This window comes from Manis javanica, chromosome 15, assembly GCF_040802235.1.
Source record: "Manis javanica isolate MJ-LG chromosome 15, MJ_LKY, whole genome shotgun sequence".
Lineage (NCBI taxonomy): Eukaryota > Metazoa > Chordata > Mammalia > Pholidota > Manidae > Manis > Manis javanica.
In genome coordinates this window covers 70,962,371-70,983,017 of record NC_133170.1, presented here as the reverse complement: position 1 = coordinate 70,983,017, position 20,647 = coordinate 70,962,371, and the positions used below count along the sequence as shown (strand labels likewise).

At 49.6% G+C, this 20,647-nt stretch overlaps 1 protein-coding gene across 5 annotated transcripts; it reads right to left on the bottom strand.

Moving 5' to 3' along the window:
- Window positions 1–8,230: 8,230 nt before the first annotated feature.
- Window positions 8,231–20,465, bottom strand: SDSL (serine dehydratase like). Of its 5 annotated transcripts, XM_036993478.2 has the most exons (11): window positions 20,253–20,465; window positions 18,203–18,454; window positions 17,663–17,776; window positions 16,389–16,583; window positions 16,112–16,151; window positions 15,258–15,397; window positions 13,798–13,886; window positions 12,844–13,071; window positions 9,884–9,987; window positions 9,618–9,742; window positions 8,231–8,592 (listed from the first exon to the last, which is right to left on the bottom strand). In XM_036993478.2, exons 3-11 carry the CDS (start codon window positions 17,711–17,713, stop codon window positions 8,422–8,424), a joined length of 1,143 nt encoding a protein of 380 aa, XP_036849373.2. In that variant the 5' UTR covers window positions 17,714–17,776; window positions 18,203–18,454; window positions 20,253–20,465; the 3' UTR covers window positions 8,231–8,421. The 5 variants fall into 5 exon arrangements, with proteins under 5 accessions (XP_036849373.2, XP_036849375.2, XP_036849374.2 ...); XM_036993480.2 differs by lacking the exon at window positions 17,663–17,776 and having other exon boundaries at window positions 20,253–20,463; XM_036993479.2 differs by lacking the exon at window positions 20,253–20,465 and having other exon boundaries at window positions 18,075–18,212.
- Between the last annotated feature and the right edge of the window lie 182 nt (window positions 20,466–20,647).

The window sequence follows — 20,647 nt, the reverse complement described above, 5'->3', positions numbered from 1 at the left end:
TCCGGCAGGTATTGCTGGAGGAAGCGTTTGCCTCATAGCTTTCTGGGGCTGAAATCAAACTCAGTATCATTGTGTGGTGCTGCCAGGCCATTATTTAACCAAGGCAGGGTGTCCCATATTGTGGGAGGGCCTCAGGAGGGACCCGGCATATTCACAGCTGCCTGATCCCTCATGAGAAAGTCACTGTCTGTTTGCTTTTAGCCCTTCTGCTTGTTTTAGGGTGAGGCGGGTGCTAACATGTCTTAAACGCCTCTCTAATGCTTCCTTATCAAACATGCTGCAGGCAGACTTGAAGACTTGGCACTCCAGAAACTTGCTACAGTGTAAAGGCATTGTTCTGGTTTTCCTTGCATATATTGCTACATTTTATTATCTCACTCTGGGAAGTGATAACCATTTCTCCATTTAGAGTGGTGAAAGAAGGCATTTAAAGCTTCACAAAACGTATGCATTGGGTAACAGTAAAGCTGATGCGCGGATCTGGCACAACTCTAGGTGGCAATATGAGTTTGGGGATGACATTTCAGGAATGTGCACACTTAGGGATTGCTGACCACTACCTGGCCCACTCCAGTCACCAGAGACTTCTCTGTGGTGAACACACAACCCTGTGGGATTTTCAGGTTTGGACTGGCTTTGCTGTGGCTGTGCTGTGTGACTGACAAGGTTATTCACTATCTCTGGACCTCAACCTCTTCATCTGAAAAATGGGGGTAGGAAGTGGACCAAAGACCCTGTAGCCAAGTTGTACAGACGTACTGACTTCCTGAACCCTCTTCTCATTCATTCATTCATTCATTCATTTAGTTATTCAGCAAATATTTGGGCACTTTTCTTGGCTCTGGGCTACAGATGTAAACAGAATAGATCTGATCCCAGCCCACATGGAGCTGATATTTTACTGGGGAGACAAACAGTAACCAAGGAAGAAATGATCAATAATTTCATTAGTGGTAGGAAAAGAGGATGATGGGCTAGAGACCGGTTGAGCATTAGGAAAGGTGCTCAGCCAGACCAGGCTTGGGTGGACCAAGTTGGGACTCACCTTGGGTGCAAAATATAAGTAGGGGAGGGGGCACCAGAAATTCAATAATCAAGATAAACAGTGTTTAAATATAATATTTTTGAGAAATCAAGATTAATGCAAAATAATCCATAATGAACAAAATGGCAACATTTAAAATAAAGACAGGATCTGACAGGTCTAAGGTTCAAGGAGGTGAGACATACAAGTGTGAGATCCTACTTTTATTTAAAATGTTGCTATTTTGCTCATCATTAATTTCTTTCACATTAATTTTAATCTTAAAAAATGTTTTATTACAATATTATTTATCTTGAGTTCTAAGATTTGAGGCACCCCTTACATTTCCCTCCTGAGGACTGGGGCCTCTCTTGCCTCAACCTAGACCTGGCTCTGAGATGCAGGCTGTGGACCAGGAGGGCCCCTCGGAGCCATGACCTGAATGAGGAGGAGCGGCTGACTTTGCTGAGGCCTGGGGGAAGAGTGCCAGGCAAAGGGAACAGCACAGACAGTGGCCCTGAGGCAGAATCAACCTTGCTGAGTTCGAGGAAGACAAGAGGCCGGTGTGGCTGCAGTTCAGGGAGATGCAGGGAGAGAAGGAAGAGCTGAGGCTCGCAGACATGAAATGATACGGGACTCTGGAAGCCAAGGTGAGGGCTTGGCCCTTTATCCTGAACGCAGCCATGGGGCTGGGGAGGTAGGGCCAGGATCTGCCTTAGGCTTGGTCAGGTCTACTCTGCTGAATGCCAGACAGACTGGGGTGAGCCTGGGGGAGCCTGAAGACTGGCAGCAGGTAGACCAGAAGGGTCTGTTATTCCTTGTTTTGCCAGAGAGGTTAATTCACCTGTGCAGGGTCCTAACTAGTGAGAAGCAGAGGTGGGGTTTGAACCCAGGTCTTTAAATACCCAGCCTTGTCCACCTTCTGCCCACCTTACCTTCTCAGAAGAAAGGGCTCTATCATGTAACTTCAAGTGAGCCTCAGTTTCCCTCATCTGTACTAAGGGACGAATTTTAGGCCCCCTTTCTAGGGCTGAGGGGTCCAGGAAATTGAATTCGCCACATACAGGCTAAGCACTCAATAACTCTGACCTTTAAAGGAAGAGAAAAGGCTCTTTGCCACCCACTTCTCTCTCTGCTGTTTCTCCCCTAAATGAAGAAACTTTGGTATTTGTTCTTCAAACATTTATTTTATTCTTTAGGGGTTTTTGGGGGGGGGAGGGAAGGATTGGTGAAGGTAATCAGTTTTCAGACTTAAGATAAAAAATTGCAGCAAAGGGTCGACTTGACTCTTTATAATTAATGGGGAGGCTTGTAATAGGATTCTCCTGCCTGTGGCGCTCCCGGGAAACACCTTTTTACATAAGATATTGCCCACGCTGGAGTGGCAGCGGGGTGATTTATGGGGTTCCTTACTCCAGAAAACCTCTCCTGGGGTTGCCCAGCCAGTGGAATTTATCAGGGAGTTTGGAAGCAAGGCGAGAAACCTGCCCGTGACATTTTTTGGTGGAGTTTAAAAAGCACAAACACTGGGAAGGGAGAGATGGATGGGATGAGATGGGGAGAGAGGGTCCATTTAGGCTGAGTTTTCCACCAAGCAAAGCCTGACACAGGATTCTCAGCACGTAGTTTCTTAAGGGAGGGTGCAGAGCAGAGGGGATTTCAGGGATAAACAGAGCAGGTGGGGCTCAGGTGGAGCCTGGCCTTGGCTTGATCCCATGGGGAGCTCCACTCTGTGGAGAGCACCACAGAGCTGCCCCACCTGGAGGTTGCAAGGGGGTCTGCCTTTTATACCCTCTATCAATCAGTCATCCCCGAGGCATAGTGTGACCTCTCAAGCATCTCTGGACAGAGCAGTTCTCACTGGCTAGTCTCTGGCAGGCAAGGGTGCAGCTGTGGGTCAGCAGCAGCTGGGCGGGGCTGCACCCACCTGATAAAGGGTATTGAGAGGGACCAATAGTGTCCACTGCAGAGGCAAAGGTTTCTCAGGACAGGAGATGGAAATCAAAGCTGGGGGACAAGGCTGAGGGAGGCAGGGAAGTGGTCCCGTGCTCCATTATCCCAGGGCTCTCCCTCACACTCAGAGTGAAAACCGAAGTCCTGACCACAGCCCCCAAGGCTCCTCCCTGCTCCCCCGACCCACGTCGTCCTGATTCCAACAGACCAACTCTAATGAGGCATGGTTGAGAACATCTGGGAAAAGTTGAATACAGCCTGGATAGTAGGTAATATTAAGGAGTTATGTGTTAATTGTGATGAATGTGGTAATGGCACTGTGCTTACATTAAAAAATTTCTTTTTTTCCTTTCTCTGTTAGGGACCCAGAGTGACATAGTTTATAAGGAAAACAGTATTTTGCCTACCTACTCTGACAAGATAAAATGCACCCCCAGACCCACCTCTTCCCATTCTCTCTCCCTTTATCTTCCCTTATCTTTCCTCACAGCATTTATCGGTACCTGACATGTTATATTTTTATTTGGGGATTTGTTATGATCTATTTCTCTCCATTAGAATGTAAGCTCCCTGAGGGAAGAACTTTTGCTATATTCCCCACGCCTCCCTCCTCTTCCTCCTTACTCTAACCTTGCTTATTATGAACCAATTCAATGACTTCCTGCCATCCATCAATATCCATTTTATTCTTCTTTCTCTATAACAGAACCTGTGATTTTAGCTTGGCATATGGCTGCCTGTTATAAAGACTATATTTCCCAGCCTCCCTTGGAGCTATGGCATGTGACTAAGTTCTGGCCAATGGGCTATGAACAGTAGTTTGTGTCAATTACAGGAAGTATCCTTAAAGAGAAGGGATGTGCCTTTCTTCATCTCCTCAGTTCTGCTGCCTGGAATGAAGGTATAATGGCTGGCCCCCCAGCATCCATATGGGACTATGTGATGACCATGGGAATGAAATCCGTTCACAGCTGAGTAACCCGTGCCAAGGAGCAGGGGTCCTCTGGGCCACCACTGGGACACTACACCAGCCCTTGACTACCTACAGACTCTTAAGTGAAAAAGAAATAAACTTCTATTTTGTTTCAGCCTCTTATTTTGTGTTTCTTGAACTGCAAATCTAAACCTAATCCTAACTGATATACTCATTCATTTATTCAGGCATTCATTCATTCTGAAATGAGCCAGGAACACAGACTAATGGAACTGGTTATGCAGGTCTGAGATATTTCTCCATATGCCTCTGCATGGGACATTGAGTGCCTCTCTGCCCCAGAAATCCCTGGAGGAGCTGGACATTGGGGTCACCAATAAGGGGACTCTACATTCTCATGAAAACAAAGCTCCCTACCAGGGCAGCATGAAGGTGACCTGGAGTAAGTAGTTGTCCCTCTCTGGGCCTCATCAACCTCTTCACCATCAGCTAACAGCCTTGCCAGGCCTCCCAGGAAGGGTGGGCGTAAGTCCAAGTGATGCTGACCCCAGACCTCTAAGCATAAACAGAAAATTAGGCAATTATCTTCCTAAAGGGTTGGAGGAGGTATCTCTAGACTCTACCAGCCTCAACCACCACTCCCCACTTCCCACTCCAGTCACTTCCAAAAGAGGCTCCTACCCAGTGATCTAAGACATTCTCCCAGCTTCATAAAATACTGGCCCCATCCTGCCAGCAATGTCACGTTGGGTTATGCTTTACTCTTCTTGTAAGGGTGGGCAGCATGAACTCTCAGGCCTGGGAGCAAGAATTACATGCATCTAAGGAGAGGTAGAGGAAATGAACAACAAATGGCCCAGATTGCCCACATTTTTGGGAGGGCCAACTGCAGATAAGGCTCAAACCTAGGCGGCTCAAAGCAGGGCAATTTAAGAAACATGTATTAATACATATGCCATCAGTCAGGATCCTTTAGTCTCCAATGATAGAAATCCCAAGCTTCAGCCTAAAGGGGATGCATAATGAACAGTCCGTGGGTGCCTCCTTGTTCTCTGCTGATGTCCCGAGAGTTGCTTTGATTCGACAGCGTGGCTCCTGGGCCCACCCTTGAGCCAGTCAGAGTGGGAGTATAGGATGGCCAGAGGGGAAAAAATGCTTGAATTGACTCAGATTAGGGTCACATGCTCCTCCCCTTGATTCAGAGAAGTGACTTTCCTGCCGTACCTGTCAGAGCCTTTATATGAGTATATGGGCAAACAGCATATGGTGTTTCCTAAATTGCTTCGAATTTGAGCTAACGCTGAAGAATGAGGAGATCCATTATTCTGAGCCTGCAATTGGGTGGATTTGAGCAGTGGCAACCTCCTTTAGATAGAGCATGAGCTCCCCAGTTTGCTCCAATCCCCACTATTCCCTGATGTCTATCCCCCAAGCTGCTTGTAAGTTGGTTGTCTGGCTAGTGATTGGATTATAACCCCCAAATGCAAAAATGGGAAGCACTACACACTTTGAGGGAAATCAAATAGCCCTCAGTTCACTGTAAGCAGTCCCTTATAAATACATGGATGCATGTACTCTCCCACATGCACAAACAGACACAAGTACACAGGGGCACACACAACCCCACACCAATAACTTGGGATACAGAGCCAGCCTGAGCCATCACTCCCACAACATGAGGGTCAGATCCTTCTCTGCAAGTACTGGGACATGTGCCCTGCTCTGTGCTGGGTTCTTGCTCAGGCTGGGGAAGGGGGAGCTGCAGTGGCATGGCCCTAGTCCCCCTCTTTGTGCCCCTGCATTGCCTGTAGCCAGCTCAGGGGTAAGAACACTTCCTTTGCCAGCCAAAGGCTGGACCCCAAGCCTCTGTGTCAGCCTGGTTTAAGGCTGGGGCAAGGAAGTAGATGGAGGCAAGGCCTCTAGAGGCAGGACGCTGAGCCAGCCCAGCGAGGGGACAGAGGAGCCGCAGCCACCAGAACCCACATGGAACCAAAGGGGAGGGGCCCCGGCTGGGGCAGGAGGCCAGGTGACTCACAGCAGGTACACACAGCCGGCAGCCCAGTTTGCCATGCTCTGTGTAGCCCTGAACAAACACAGGAGAGAAGCTCCTGTCCCTCCTGGCAGTCTCCTGATTTCCCTGCTGAGCTGTCCCAGAGGGCACAGACAGAATGGGGCGTCTCTGTGCCTCCACCCTGCTACATCAGGAGACAGCACCCACGGCCTCAGCTTCCATCCCCCTTGCCTCTTCCTTTATCTCCCTCCACCCTCCCCTTGGCATTCCTTGGGTGCCAACCAGGAAGGGCCAAACTAAGATAACTGGCACATATTATCTAGATGGGGGTCAACAGGCCCCTCGGCTTCTTATCTCCAGCTTGCCAAGACCAGAAGGGGAGCAAACAGCAGCTGACACATCTCCCAGGGGTGCAGCCAAGGACAGAGGCCTGACTGGAAGACAGAGCACCTGAGACCTAAGTGAGCTCTGCGACTCACCTAGAGGAGCACAGATGGGGGAAGAGCATCACTGAAACAATCCCCAGGGGCTCCAGGGAGGATGCTGCCTTCACACTGGGTTTAAAGAATGGGTAGGATTTAGGAGCATGGAGGGCATGGCAGGTGGGGGACACAGCTCAAGCAAAGTAAAGGAAGTGTAAAAGCAATAGTGGTTAGAGATGCATGAACTTCAGATGTTTATGTATCAGCATTCCAGTCCAGCTGTGTGACCTGTAGTAAGTGCTCAACTGCACTGTGCCTCCGTTTCCCTATTTGCAAAAATGAAGGTAATAATAGTATCTACCATGTGGGTTATTGTAGGGTTTAATGAAATGACTGCTAAGCCCCCTGGCACACAGTAGGTGCTCCATACATGAATAAATGTATCACCCCTTGCTGTTGGGGAGGACTGCTCAGGTGATAGTAAAAACTAACATTTATTGAAAGACTGCATGTCCATAAAAAGAATCCACAAACAAGATGTTTCACAGCTTAGAATACTGAGGAGCTGAAAGGGATCATCATTTGCTCAAGGTCACCAGGCTAGTAAGTAGGAGCAGAGTTCAAGGTCTGGCTGAGGCCACTTCTGGGGCTCCAAGTCCCCTCATTCTGGGGAGCTCACACAGTACGACTCCAGGGAAATAAGGCTGGGTTCTGGTGGCTTCCGAGGGGCAACCCCAGCGGTGGAGGGGATGTCTGGGGTCAAGGACAGCATGAGACCACACAACAGGAGAAGCGGAGCAGTTGCTCAAATCCTCCTCTGGAGTAAAGGGGTAGCTGCCCGGGGGAGGGACTCTGGGAGCTGGGGCAAAGGAAAAGAGGTGGGCAGCCCCATGGGGGCCTCCTTCAGCACAGAGGTGCAGTCTGAGGTCGAGAGATGAGGGGGCACTTGTCCAAGGTCATAAAGTCCTAAAGAAAGGGGGCCTCAGTGGGCACCCCACACTCTGAGCCTTCTTTCTGCAGGGCTGTGAGGGGTTGCATAGGGCTCCCCCACGCCAAGACCTCGCGGGCCCCAGCCATCTCTGGGACCTCAGCAGCACCCCTCCCCCACCCCGCTGGGGTGGGGGACCCAGGAGGGGTAGAGGCAAGGGAGATGGAGGAGCTGGGGGCAGGCCTCCCCTGCGCTGAGCCAGGCTTCCACTGGAGACGATTTGCTGCCCCCTGGTGGCTCCAAGAGATTCTACTACTCCCTCGCGTTTCCTAAGAGATCCTTCCCACTGGCAGGAGATGCCCTATTCCTGGGCCAGTACTCATCCTCCCTGCGACCCACAGGGAGGTCCAGACCAACCTGGAGTCCTTCACTCCCCATGTCCCACCACCACTGACCCCTACACAAAGAAGGCTGTGGCCCGAGAAATATAGAGCCATATTGAAAAATCACAGGGTTTGAACCTGGCTGGGCCAGAATGAGTTAGGTCGCCTTCCTATGCCTCAGTTTCCCCATCTGTAGAAAAGGGATGATAATAATGTTTCCTACTTAATAGCGCCTTTGTGAACATTAAAGAAGGCAATGAATAGAAATGTCTTAAAAGAGTTCCTGGCACATAAGCACTTGATAGAGACTGGCAGTGTTCTCACCAGCCCAGGCCTGAGCATGTGTGCAGAGAATGTCCTCCTCTACTTCCTGAGCAGGTGTCCCAGGGACAAGAAACCCTGTTAGGAGCTCAGCGTGGCTGGATTCCCTTTGAGACCTGAGTTTTGAATCCTTGGCTTCGTTCCCAAGCTCTGTGACACGGGGAGTCACTTCATTACAGAGCCAGACCCAAGGTTTCTGTGTTCCTTCTATGAGCTCGTGAGGATAGAAAGGTTGGTCCCAGTGGAGTTACAAATTCGATTTAGAAAGTGTTTATTGGCCAGGGCCGTAGGGTAGCCAAAGGGAGCCATTAAGAGGGCTTCCTGCAAGAGGTGGCTTGCACAGGAGCCCAGGGCAGTGTACACTACAGCCCATGACAGAGGCCCCAGCCAGCGACAGAAGGTCCATCCCAGACCAGGAGCTCTCAGCTTTGACCCAGCTGGGCTTTCAGAGCCTGCAGCTCTCGGCTGTCAATGCCATTGCCTCCACACACGATGACCACAACAGAGGCCAGGGAAGGGTGCAGGCGGCCCTCAGCCTGGAGCCTCCCGAGGAGACCTGAGTAGATGGCAGCCAAGGCTGCCCCGCAAGCAGGCTCCACCAACATGCGTTCATCATCTGTCCAGAGCAGGGGAATGGGGGTAAAGGAGAGGAGAGAGAGGGAGGAAGATCAGTTAGTGCTTGATGCTCTGGGCACCACAAATCCGTGAAGCTGGCCGGCCAGCCAGACATCTCACAATCCATCATTGGCCTGACCCTCTCCATCCATCAGTCTGACCATCCATCCATCCATCCATCCATCCATCCATCCATCCATCCATCTGCCTTTCATCTTTATCCATACATCCATTCCTCTATCCATCATTAGACTGTCTGTCTGTCGATCCATCAGGGTAGCCATCAATCAACATATCCATCCATCCATCCCTTATCCATCATTTGTCTGTCTGTCCATCCATCAGTGTAGCCATCAATCAACATATCCATCCATCCATCCCTTATCCATCATTTGACTGTCTGTCCATCCATCAATGTGTCCATTAATCAATGTGTCCATCCATCCACCCATCCATCCATCTGCTCATTATCTACCTTTCTACTCACTCATACATTCATCCATTCACCCAACAAGTATTTATTGAGCACCCACTCCCTGCCAGACCCTGTGCTAGGAAGGCCCTGAGGCTCCAGCAGGGACCAGGACATGCCAGGCCCCACCTCACAGAGTTCATAGTCTAGTGAGGTGGATGAACAAGAGCCAAGCAGTTATAAACAGAGGGATTGGTGCACAGGAGGTCTCCAGCCCTGGGGGTTGGAGATGGGAGATCGGAGGAGGCTGCCTGGAGGAGGTGCCATGATGACTGAGCAGCCCCAGGTACATGAAATAGGTAGGGAGCAGGGCCCAGAGTGGGCAGCCTGAGGGAGGAAGAGCATGGACAAAGGTCTGGAAGCTAGAGATACATGGCACACTCCTTCTTCACCCCACCCCTTCCGCCAACTCGGCGTGCACTTGAGTAACTACTGCATATCCCAGCCCTGCAAAAGGTGCTGAGGATACAGACAACAGAGACCATGCTACTGCTAGGGAGTCCATAGTCTTCATATGCTCGAGCCTGGGTGTGCACGGGGCAGCGCTCACTCACCCAGGAACTGCTGCACAGCACGCACGGCCTCCACGTCCTCCACCACCTCAGAGAAGATCTTGAACTCCCGCGTGCATTCCAGGGCCTGCGCAGCCACAGTCCTTGCACCGAGGCACTTGGCCACACTGGAGGCAGGGTCAGGTGGGGCAGGGAGTGCAGGGGCGTGGGGAGGAGCTGGTGAGTAGGGTCTCCACCCCACCAGAGCCCCAGGCCCCCTCCCATCCTGCAATGGGCTGGGGTCAGCATTGCAAGAGTCAACACAGCACCTGGCACCAGGAGGTGCTCCAAAATTGTGTGTCCCATGAATGACTGACAAATGCACGTCACTCCTCTGACTCTGTAACCATGATTGTGCCATTTTTTGCACAGACTACAGAAAGTCAAACAGAGAAAAGGATTTTTTTCATTTTATTCATTAATATTTATCATGTCTATACTATAGCTAATATTTATTGAATGTTTACAAGATGCTGGATGCATAGATTTCCTGTATTAATCCTCACACTAACCCCTTGAATTCGAAACTGATGACCTCCATTTTACAGGTAAGGAAACGGAGGCTCAGAGAGGTTAAGTAACTGGCCCAGAGATACACAGCTAGTCAGTAGCAGATTTTGGATTCCAGTCCAGGCTCCAGAGTCCATGCTCTTTTATCTCTGTACTCTGGATCACCTACCTGCCAGTACCTTTCTGAGCTGGGAAGAATTTCAGGGCAGGGAGAGCCTTTGGTGAGCCCATCAGAACCGGCTCTGCACCCCGAGTGGCCTAGAGCACGGACTCTGGAGCCAGGCTGCCTGGTTTCAAACCTTGGATCTGCACTAGCAGGGTGGCCTTGGGAAACTCACTTCACCTCTCAGAGCCTCAGTTTCCTCATCTGAAAAATAGGGATAATAGCAGTACTTGGCTCATGAGGTTTTCTTGGGGACTGAACTGAGTTAAAACATTTCAAGTGCTTGGAACAGAGCCTCACACTTCGTACATTCCATAGAAGGGTAGCTGTGGTTTTTTTGGCTGTTGCTATTAAGAACAAAGCCTGGGAGGGGACTCAACAGTAACTGAGGAAACACAAGAACAAGGAGGTAAGCACTACTGTAGGAACGCACTGTAAGGGAGGCCCTTGGGAGGGGATCCTCCATAAGACAGCCTTGCGAGGAGAGCTCTCTGCGGTGGGAGAAACTAGCCAAAAAAGGAGGGTGGGTGGAAGAGTGTTCTAGACAGGGACCAGCCTATGCAAAAGTTCAGAGGTAGGAAAGTGCACGACCCATTCAAGAGACTGGAAGACATGCTAGTGGCTGGAGTGGAGTGGGGAGGAGTTTGCATTTGGGTCTGAGTGCTTGAGGAAGGCATCAGCGGGGTTAAGCAGAGAGCGAAGAGTCGTGTAGAGCAGTGGTGGAGGAAAGGCCCACTGCTGCTGGGGTAAGGGCCCAGTGGCAGCAAGGATACCCAGCAAGTCCAGTCCTAGGGATCCACCCGAGAGAAAGAGAGCATACATCCACACGGATGCTCACACGTGTTCATAGGAGCACCACGCATCATAGCTGAAAAAGCAAAACAACCCAAAAGCCTATCCACAGATAGATAAACAAAATGTGGTCCTTCCATGTAATGGAATAGTATTCAGCCATAAAAGGATGTAGAACATGGATGGACCTCAAAGACATGATGCTCTGTGAAAGAAGCCAGACACAAAAGTCCACATAGAACATGATCCCATCCACATGCGATGTCCAGGACAGGCACATCCACAGAGACAGGAAGGAGACCGATAGCTGCCAAGAGCCGGGGGGACGAGGGGCTTGTGGCTGGGGGGAAGGGCTATGGCTCAAGAGTATGGGGTTTCTTTGCAGATAATGAAAATGTTCTAAAATGGACTATGGTGATGGTTGCAAAATTCTGTGACCATACTAAAAGTCTTTGAATTGTGTACTCTAAATGGGTGAATGGGCCAGCAAGGAAGGAAGGTACTAGAAAGCCACGAAGGAGACTCATATGTCCAGTTAGAATTCTCCTTGAAGCAAGGACTGAGTTTGTTTCTCTACCTGGCTACCCAGAACCTGGTGCACGGAAGGTGCTTAATAAAGATGACTTAACAGGCTATCTTGATTTTAAACACCTTCCTGTTCATATATCATTATATCCTAGTCCCAGAACACAACAGGTGTTTAATAAAATGTGGGCAGTGCTGGTCTCTGCAAAGGATTCAATACAGCCCCCCTCAAATTCATGTCTACCCCAAACCTCTGAATGTGACCTTTTTGGAAATAGGGTCTTGCGGATGTAGTTAGTTCAGATAAGATCGTACTGGGGTAGGGTAGATCCTAAATCTGATGACTGGTGTCCTTATAAGCAGAGGACAGGCAATCAGAGAAGGCCACATGAAGACAGAGGAAAGGTGACGTGTCTGCAAGTCAGGGAACACCCAGAATTGCCAACAACCGCCAGAAGCTGCACGAGGTGAGGAAGGATCCTCCTTTAGAGCCTTCAGGGGTGGCATGGCACTTCTGACTTCTAACTTCAGATTTTAGACTTCCAGCTTCCAAGACTGTGAAAGAATAATCTTCTGTTGTTTTAAGGCCCCTAGTTCGTGGTCATTTCTATGGCAGTCCCAGAAGATGAAGACAGCATCCATGATAACGGTGGTGATGAAGAATATAAAGTGAGGGAGGGTCTGGAGGCTGGACCACTCTCTGTTAGTTTGTTTATAGGAAGTTTTCCTCGGCTGAATTAAAATTAGTTACAAAGATTTTTCTAGTGATGTTGTGGGAAAAAATGAAACTTTGTTCACAATATATATTATGCACCAGAAAAACAGTTATAAAACTGAATGAAGAATACAATCCCAACTTTAAAAAAATATGTAATCCATTCATTCATTTCACAAACAGTTATTGAGCACCTACTGTGTGCCAGGTACATTTCACTTGTATGCAATTATGTATGCACAGGGGAAAAGAAACAAAGCCTAGGGAAAAGGCAACCGACTGGGCATCTTTGGATGGTGAAATTGAGTGTGACATTTGGTTTCGGTTGCTTATTGCTTGCCTACATTTTCTAATGTATGTGGAACACTCTTAACTTATGTAACGATACACACCAGTGAAAACTTGTTAATTAATTAATGAGACTTAAATTAATTATATCTCTCATCGACTTTTTCAGCACTGCCTTCTAATTTGGATTCAGCCTGCTCTCCAGCTACCCCAAAATACCCCCAGCTGACACTTACCTGGTGATAGCCGGCAGTGTCACTAGCCTGCCTGCCTTGACGGCCGCATTGAAACAGTGTGCCCCTCGGGTCTCCATGGCAACCACGGGCACATGCTGCCAGCCCACCTCTGCCAGGCCAGCTGACACCCCAGCCAGGAGTCCTCCGCCCCCTACCGCCAGCACCAGGGCTCCTGGTGGGGTCCCCAGCACTGCCTTCAGCTCCCGCACCAGGCTGGCGTGGCCTTCCCTGGTGGGGGAGTGGGAGGGAGGAGCAGGGTGAGAGTCACCCCCAAACTTAAAGGCTCACATATATACCGACTCCCCTCATCACCAGCCACAACAAGGGACAGGGGACTTGCAACACTTAGTTCACTCAGCTTTCATCCATTCCATTCATTCATTCACTCATTCTTTCCCCCTTCACCACCCCCCTCACCCAGGCACATTCTCAGCCATTATCCCATTGAATCCCCTAGAAACCTTGGAAAGGGGTGATTTTTGTGTGTGTGGTTAAGAGGGAACCAGCAGAGCACTTGGAAGGAGCCCAGCTCAACTTCTGGGCCAACAACCTGATGTTTTTGCCACTGACTAGCTGTGTGATCTCAGACACATTTCTTGACCCCTCTGTGCCTCAGTTTTCTCATCTGTGGAACAGTCATCAAACACCCACCTCCATGGCTTTGAGGAGAATTAAATGGATTAAATGTGTCCCTAAGTATACACTCAATAAAGGGGGTTTATTATTAGCATTTCCATTTTACACATGTGGAAACTGAGGGACAGTGAGATGCTGGGCACAGAGCACATGACTCACAAGTGGCAGAAGCAGGGTTTGAACTCCAGTGTGCCTGGTGTCCAAGCCTCTTTTCCTCTCTAGGCCTCAGTTCCCCCTTCTGTCTAGTGGGAGGACTCTGGCTTTAAAAGCAACTCTCAGCCTTGAGCTCCATGGTGGGGAGGGGGGCGCCAGCCTTACCATATCAGGGGGTGGTCGAACGGAGGAACATTCACCCAACCGTCCCTCTTGGCCAACTCTTGTGCCCTCAGATTGGCATCATCCCAGACCTGAAGAAAAACCGGAGTCCCCAGAGACCAGGGAATCAGGCTGCTATGGAAGCTGGAGCAGAGCCAGAGGTCTCCTGGGTGAGAGCAGAGCTGGCATGGGTCCCACAGCCTCCTAGGACCAGGGTGGAGGCTTCCAGGGAGATGAATAGAAGTCATGTGCTCCCCACAGTTCCAAGGGGACCTGTCTTGCTGCAAAGAATAAAGCCAGGCCAGCCTGCAATGCTAGGAACAGTGAACCCCAAGGCCAGCTGGGTGGTCTCCACTCCTAACCAACCAGTAGCTTGGAAGAAGGAAGGAAGGGAGGGACGGAGGGATGGAGGGAGGACAGATGGATGGATGGAATGAAGGATGCATGAATGGCAGATGGATGGATGGATGGGTAGGTGGATGGATGCATGCATGGATAGATGCATGGGTGGGTGGATGGATGGATGATGGACAGATGGATGGATGGATGGATGGATGGGTGGGTGGGTGGTTGGACGCATGCATGGATGGATGCATGGGTGGGTGGATGGATAGGTGGATGGATGGATGGATGGATGGATGGATGGATGGATGGATGGATGGATGCGTGGGTGGGTGGATGGATGGATGATGGACAGATGGATGGATGGATGGATGGATGGATGGATGGATGGATGGGTGGATGGATGGATGGGTAGATAAAATGAAAAGAAGGATGGATGGATGAGAGAGAAAGATGGAGAAAGGATGACAGATGGGAGGATGGCTGAAGGGATGAATAAACAGATGAAGGAAGCAAGGAAGGAAGGGAGGGAACTGTATACACTAAGTATTTAGAGGCCAGTTTTCAGGTACAATGGTATGACTTTTAATTTTAATTGTGATGGGTTTAAAAAATCTGTTTCTTAGGGATGCTTTTTCTCCTTTCCAGGAAGGTAGAAGGATTACATGTTTGCATCTCTGTTTCTTTGGTAACAATGTGAATCAGTGATATCCTTATCAGTGGGCATCTTTCATATTGGGGTGGTCTCAGAATGAGAAACGATACTGCCATCCCCTTTCTTTATACTTTCTGTTTCATCAAATGGCAAAAATTCTAAACTTTTAGACTGGATAATATCAAGTGTTAGTGAGGATGTGGGAAGATCACTCCTGGTAATTGCCAGCTTCCTGTTTCTTCAGGTTAGTGCAGGGAAAGTCTTCTCAGGCTGGGAAGAGCAGGGGTCTCCACCCTTCATATACATTACATCTCATTCCCATCCCTCAGCTCAGCCACCCCAAGAGAAGACAGGGTCCCAGGCACAGTTCATCAAAAGGAGGAGGAGAGCCTATCTCTTAGGGATGAGGTGAGGGATACAGGGAAACAGCCTGCTCCAGCTGCGTTCCCCTTCCTGGAGCCCTTACCTTTCCAGTGAGCTGAACCTCAGCCCCGTCCCCCTGCAGCCTGCTCACCACCTGCAGGGAGGTGCCTTCAGGGAGCACAACAGTGGCAGGGATGCCCAGCTTCCGAGCAGCGTAAGCAGCAGCAAGGCCTGCATTACCGCCTGTGGAGGCAATAGTGGGGGGTAGGGGGTGCAGTGGGCATAGTTGCCTTAGCCTGGGACACACTTTTTCCTCCCCATCCATTTCCCTTTGGGAGTCACTCCATCCCCACACTCATGCACCCACCTGAGTCCTCTCCCTGGCCCTGGAGGTGGACATGGGATCTCAATTGAGTCAATCAGAGAACTCAATCCTCTGACCTGTGATTGGCTCATGGATGAGTACATGACCCAAGCTGGGCCAAAAAGATCAATCTATGGATTGAGAAGAGCCATTCAGAAGGGGTGTTCCCTTTTTGGTAGGATTGGTACGATAGTAGGAGGCAAGACTGGAACTCCCAATGGCCAGCTTGCTACCACAAGGTCTAGATGAGAATAAAACGAGTACAGAGGAAAGACACACCAAGAGAAGGAGAGATACAAGCAAGAGCTCCTGGATCTAGCTGTGCCTGAAAGCTACTTATCCCATGAATTTTCAGTTCTTGGAGCCCTGAAACTTAAACCTTTATGAATTGGGTTTCTGTCACTTCTCCCACAAGTCCTGATTGATGTGAAGAGGGCTGGGACAGGATATATGAAGTGGTCATCTGACCATGACCTTCATGAGGCTAGACCTTTAAGAGGAGGCTAAGCCCTGGACATCTGCTGCTCCAGCCAGCTCTTCCTCCCCCACACCAGCCCTGAGGGTCCTCATGAAGCAGAAAGGGGCCGGGTCACCTGAGGAGCACACCAGGTGTCTGCATCCCTTCTTGACCACCTGGGAAGAGAGAGAGTGGGACTGGGGGCTAAGCCAAGCAGAAGTCACGGAGGCCTGTGTGGGATGGACTCAGACCCTCCCCACCCCGCTCCAACACTCGCCACCCCTCATCCTGCCCCTCCCATCTACACAAGCTCCCTTCTCCACTCCTGCCTTCCTCCATCCAGCTGAGATCCCTCACCCCTCCCCTCCTTCCTGTACCACCTCTCCTCACCCTTCCTGCCAACACACCCTCACCTCCTGGCAGAAATGCCCAATGCCCCGGATCTTGAAGGAGCCAGTTGGCTGCACATTCTCACACTTGAGGAAGACAGTTGTGCCCGCCACCTGGGACAGTGCCCAGCTCTCCAGCAGGGGCGTGACCATGTGGAAGTGCTCACTATTAGCATGCTTTGCCCGTGAACACTCCATTCCCACAACCACTTGGAGGGCCTGCAGGAGGACACAAATGTCAGAGTCCAACAGCTCCAGGCAAGCTTCCCCTTAACCAGGGCAAGGGGGTGGAAAGTAGAGAAGACCTTGGCTCTCTTAACCCCATCTGGTGGCCAAGCTGTGAGGCTCTGCTCCTCTCTGGGCCTCAGTTTTCCCCACCTGGACAAGGAGGTTGGGATGAGGGCCCCTTTCATTTTTAACCGTGGCTGCCCACAGTGCTGGAGGTGTAGAACATGGGCAATACATTGTGATGAATGAATGACAGCAGAATTTATTCATCATGCATTCATTTAGTCAACAAAACATTTATTGAGCACCTACTGTATGCCAGGCAGTTCCAGGTTTGGGGACCCAGGAGTATAAAAGTCAGAGGCAGCCCCTGCTTCACCAGAGTTCACATTCTACTTGGGAGACAAATGTTTGGGGTGTGTGTGCATATTTTAGCACAGACAGGAAAAACCTCTCTCATGAGTAACTTTTTAAAAACTTACATTATGGAAATTTTAAACATGGCAAAAGTGTCAAGAACTGTATAATAAATCTCCTGTGTGGCCACGACTCCGCTCCAGCACTGATCAGCTCACGACCACTTGTTTCATCCATATCTGCACCCATTCTCCCCTCCCTGTACTATCAATTATTTCTTTTATTATTATTATTATTATTATTATTATTATTATTATTATTATTATTATATTTTCCTCCTATGTTATTTCATCTATAAATATTTCAGCACTTATTTCTAACAGTAAAGAACTCTTTTTAAATAACGTAACCGCATGGATTCACAGTTGTATATATTTGTCCAAACTCAAGGAATTCTAACTGAAAATGGCTAATTTTATTTTATGAAAATCATACATCAGTGATGCTTTATAGTTCAGATGCTTTTGTTCGATATTTAAAATGTCATCACAATACCATTATCACATCTAAAAATATTAATCATAATTTATAATATCAAACATCTGGTAACTGTTCAAACTTCCATTTGTCTCATTGAACTGGATAAACGGTTGGTTTTGCGGCTGGTGGTGGTTTGGAGTTTTTAACAGTTTGGATCACGATGCAGATAGGACCTGTGTGTCTTGGCTGGTGGAGAGGTCTTTTAAGTCTCTTTGGATCTGCATGTTTCCGAGGGGAACTCTGAGATGTGTGACAGACAAGAAGGGAGTCCAAGAAAAAGCATATTCCTGCAGAGGGAACAACAGATAGACCCACTTTGACAGAGAAGTGAACATGGGGTATTGCAGGGGCGGAGAGAAGGGATTGAGTGTAGGAGGTAAGAGCCGGAGGCGAGCAAGGAGAAGCAGGCAGGGATGTGGGAAGGGCGTTCCAGCCCACGGTGAGGTTATTCCAAGCCTACTTGCAGTGAAAAACCACGGGGAGCTTTGAAGCCAAGGTGAGGGTGAGTGAGTTGGCGGGTGAATGAACCGGTGGGGAAGGGCAAGGAGAAGAGAGGGTGGAAATAATAATAATAATAATAGCTACCCTTTGTTGAGGAAAAGAGAAAGGAGCAAACAGCTCCTCTTTACTCCTCTAGGGCAGAAAAGCTTCAGGCCGCCCCTGCAGTTCCACTATGTGCCACTAAGGGGAGCGCGGCAGCCGCCCCCACCCACCACAAGCCTGAACTTGTCCACTTTCGGTCCGGGTTCCAGGTCTCCTGCTCCTCGATTTGACCCCGGGTCCTTGCTGGGATGGCTCCGGGATTCCCCAGACAGGGCGAAGTCTGAGCCACCTCCACGCAGTTCCGCGAAGGGCACCTCTTGAGTGGGGGATGTCACTGGCCGCGAGTTACCCAGGCTGCCCAGACCAGACTCCTCTCACGGCCACCTGGGCCTCACCTCTGCTCTGGAGCCCAAGAATGTGGGCTTTGGGATTGATCAGAGAATAAAATTAGAAACCAGCTCTCACTTTTTCTTTGTGTGGCCCAAACAAGTGTCTCAACCTCTCTGTGTCTGTTTCTCCTTCTATAAAATGGGAATAACAGTCTCCAAACCACAGATTTATGATGTGGATTAATAATAATAATAGCTACCCTTTGTTGAGTCCATATTGTGTGCCAGACATAAGCTGAGTCCCCTGGAGGCATTGTCTCACTGGGCCTCCTAACAACGCGGGCGTGCTTATCCTTATTCTAGTATGTGCATAGGGCACCCACAAGGTGCAGACCCTGACCTAGGAACTGGGGATACCACAGTGAACAAGTCAAATAACCAATCTTAGAGCTGACTTATAGTCTGATGGGAAGATCAGCATTCAATTAAAAAATGCTGTATATATAGAGAAACAAAATAATCAGAAATGGTGAATACAGCTAAGAGAGAAATACATACATATAGGAAGTCTTTAAGAAAGTAATAAGGGGATCTACTTTGGGCAGGGGGTGAGGAAAGACCTTTTGGAGGAGCATTTAATACTTAATTGCCAGGTGTCCTTAGGAGCCATTAAAATTAAGACTCCCAAAATGAGAATGAGCTAACCACCCAACAAACTGGGTGAAGATTTTGTGCACCATAAAATCATTATGAGGATTAAGTGAGGTCATATAATAAAGGCATCAACTCTGTACCTGACATATTATAATAATAGACAATAGTTGTGTGGGGCCTACTGTGAGCCAGGCACTGTGCCAAGAACCTTATATATTATCTCATATAATCCTTAAAACTACCCTGAGATAAGTTCAATAATTAACTCCATTTTATAGATAATGAAACTGAAGCCCAGAGAGGTTACATCACTTGTCCAAGGTCACACAGCTAGAAACAGCATGGCCAGGATTCAAACTCAGGCAGTTGCTTTGATATCTGTGCTTTTAACCACCATGCCTACTTCATGTATTATATTAGCATCATTCTTAAAGGTATGAGCATTTAATACTTGACTGCCAGGTGTCCTTAGGAGTCAAATGGTTCTGGCTCAGTCCCCAGGCTCCCCCAGCCTTCTTGGTTAGACCCAGCTTCCCACCAGAGGATAGTAGGCATCAGTCAAATGAATAAGCCCTAAGTTGTAAACAACCTTACCAAGTACAGATGCCCATTGGGCACAGTCTTCCCAGATGGAGGACTGAGGCCAAGCTGAGCCCTCAGCTCAGGGACACACAATTCTCACCCCATATGGCAGCTACCGGGGCTCAAGCAGAAGCCCCAGGCCTGCTGCAGAGCAATGCAGTGGGAAGGCTGGGGCTGGGCTTCAGGTCCCAGCAAGCAAGCCCTTGGTCAAGCCACTCTTCTTGTCCCCGTGGGGCCTCCCCTGCTGCATCTGTGCATTGGAGTAAGGGCCATCTACCTTTCCTCCCTCCCTTTTCCCTCAGGCTTTTCCAGAGGCCACCTGTGTGACATTCACAGCCAAATCCCTGGTGTGGGGCCTGGGGAAACTTGGCTGATCCTCTGCTTGCAGAATGCCCAGTCCTGCCCCTCGGGCAGCCAGGACCTGCTCCCTGGCCCCAAGGGCCCCGGCACCCAGCCTTCTCCTCCAAGGCAAGCCAGGCCCCGGGATGCACTGAGTCGAACGGGTGTGCTAGGAACGCAGAGGCCGCGCACCACCTCCCCCTTCCTGCCCACTCATCCTGGACTTTGTCCCAGAACCTTCCAGACTGCTGTACATTCACATTCACACGGGCACACAGAACCCCAGGGGCACCATTTAGGCCCCGGGTCCCCTTACCTTCCTGCCCAGCAGTCCCCAGGCTAGCTGGGCCGCGGCTGACCAGCCTGCCTGGGCACCAGCGCTCCCAGTGGCCTTGGCCCCTCCTTCCACGTTAAAGTGACAGCTCCCAGCGGAGGAAGGAGAAGGAAACGACCTTCACTATCTGCACGCCGTCCACAACACACACATTATCTGGTCCCATTTGACAGATGAAGAAGCTGAGGCTTAAAGAGGGGCCGAGGCCACCCAACCAGCAAGACACACCCTTTGTTTCTCACGCTGGACTGTTCCTTTTGTGGCACAGACACCTCCAGATTACTCCCAAGTCTAGTGCTTGTCCCAAATACCAAATCACTTCCCCCGGAACACCCGGGATCAGCTTAGGTCTGAGACAGGAAAACAAGGACAAAGAA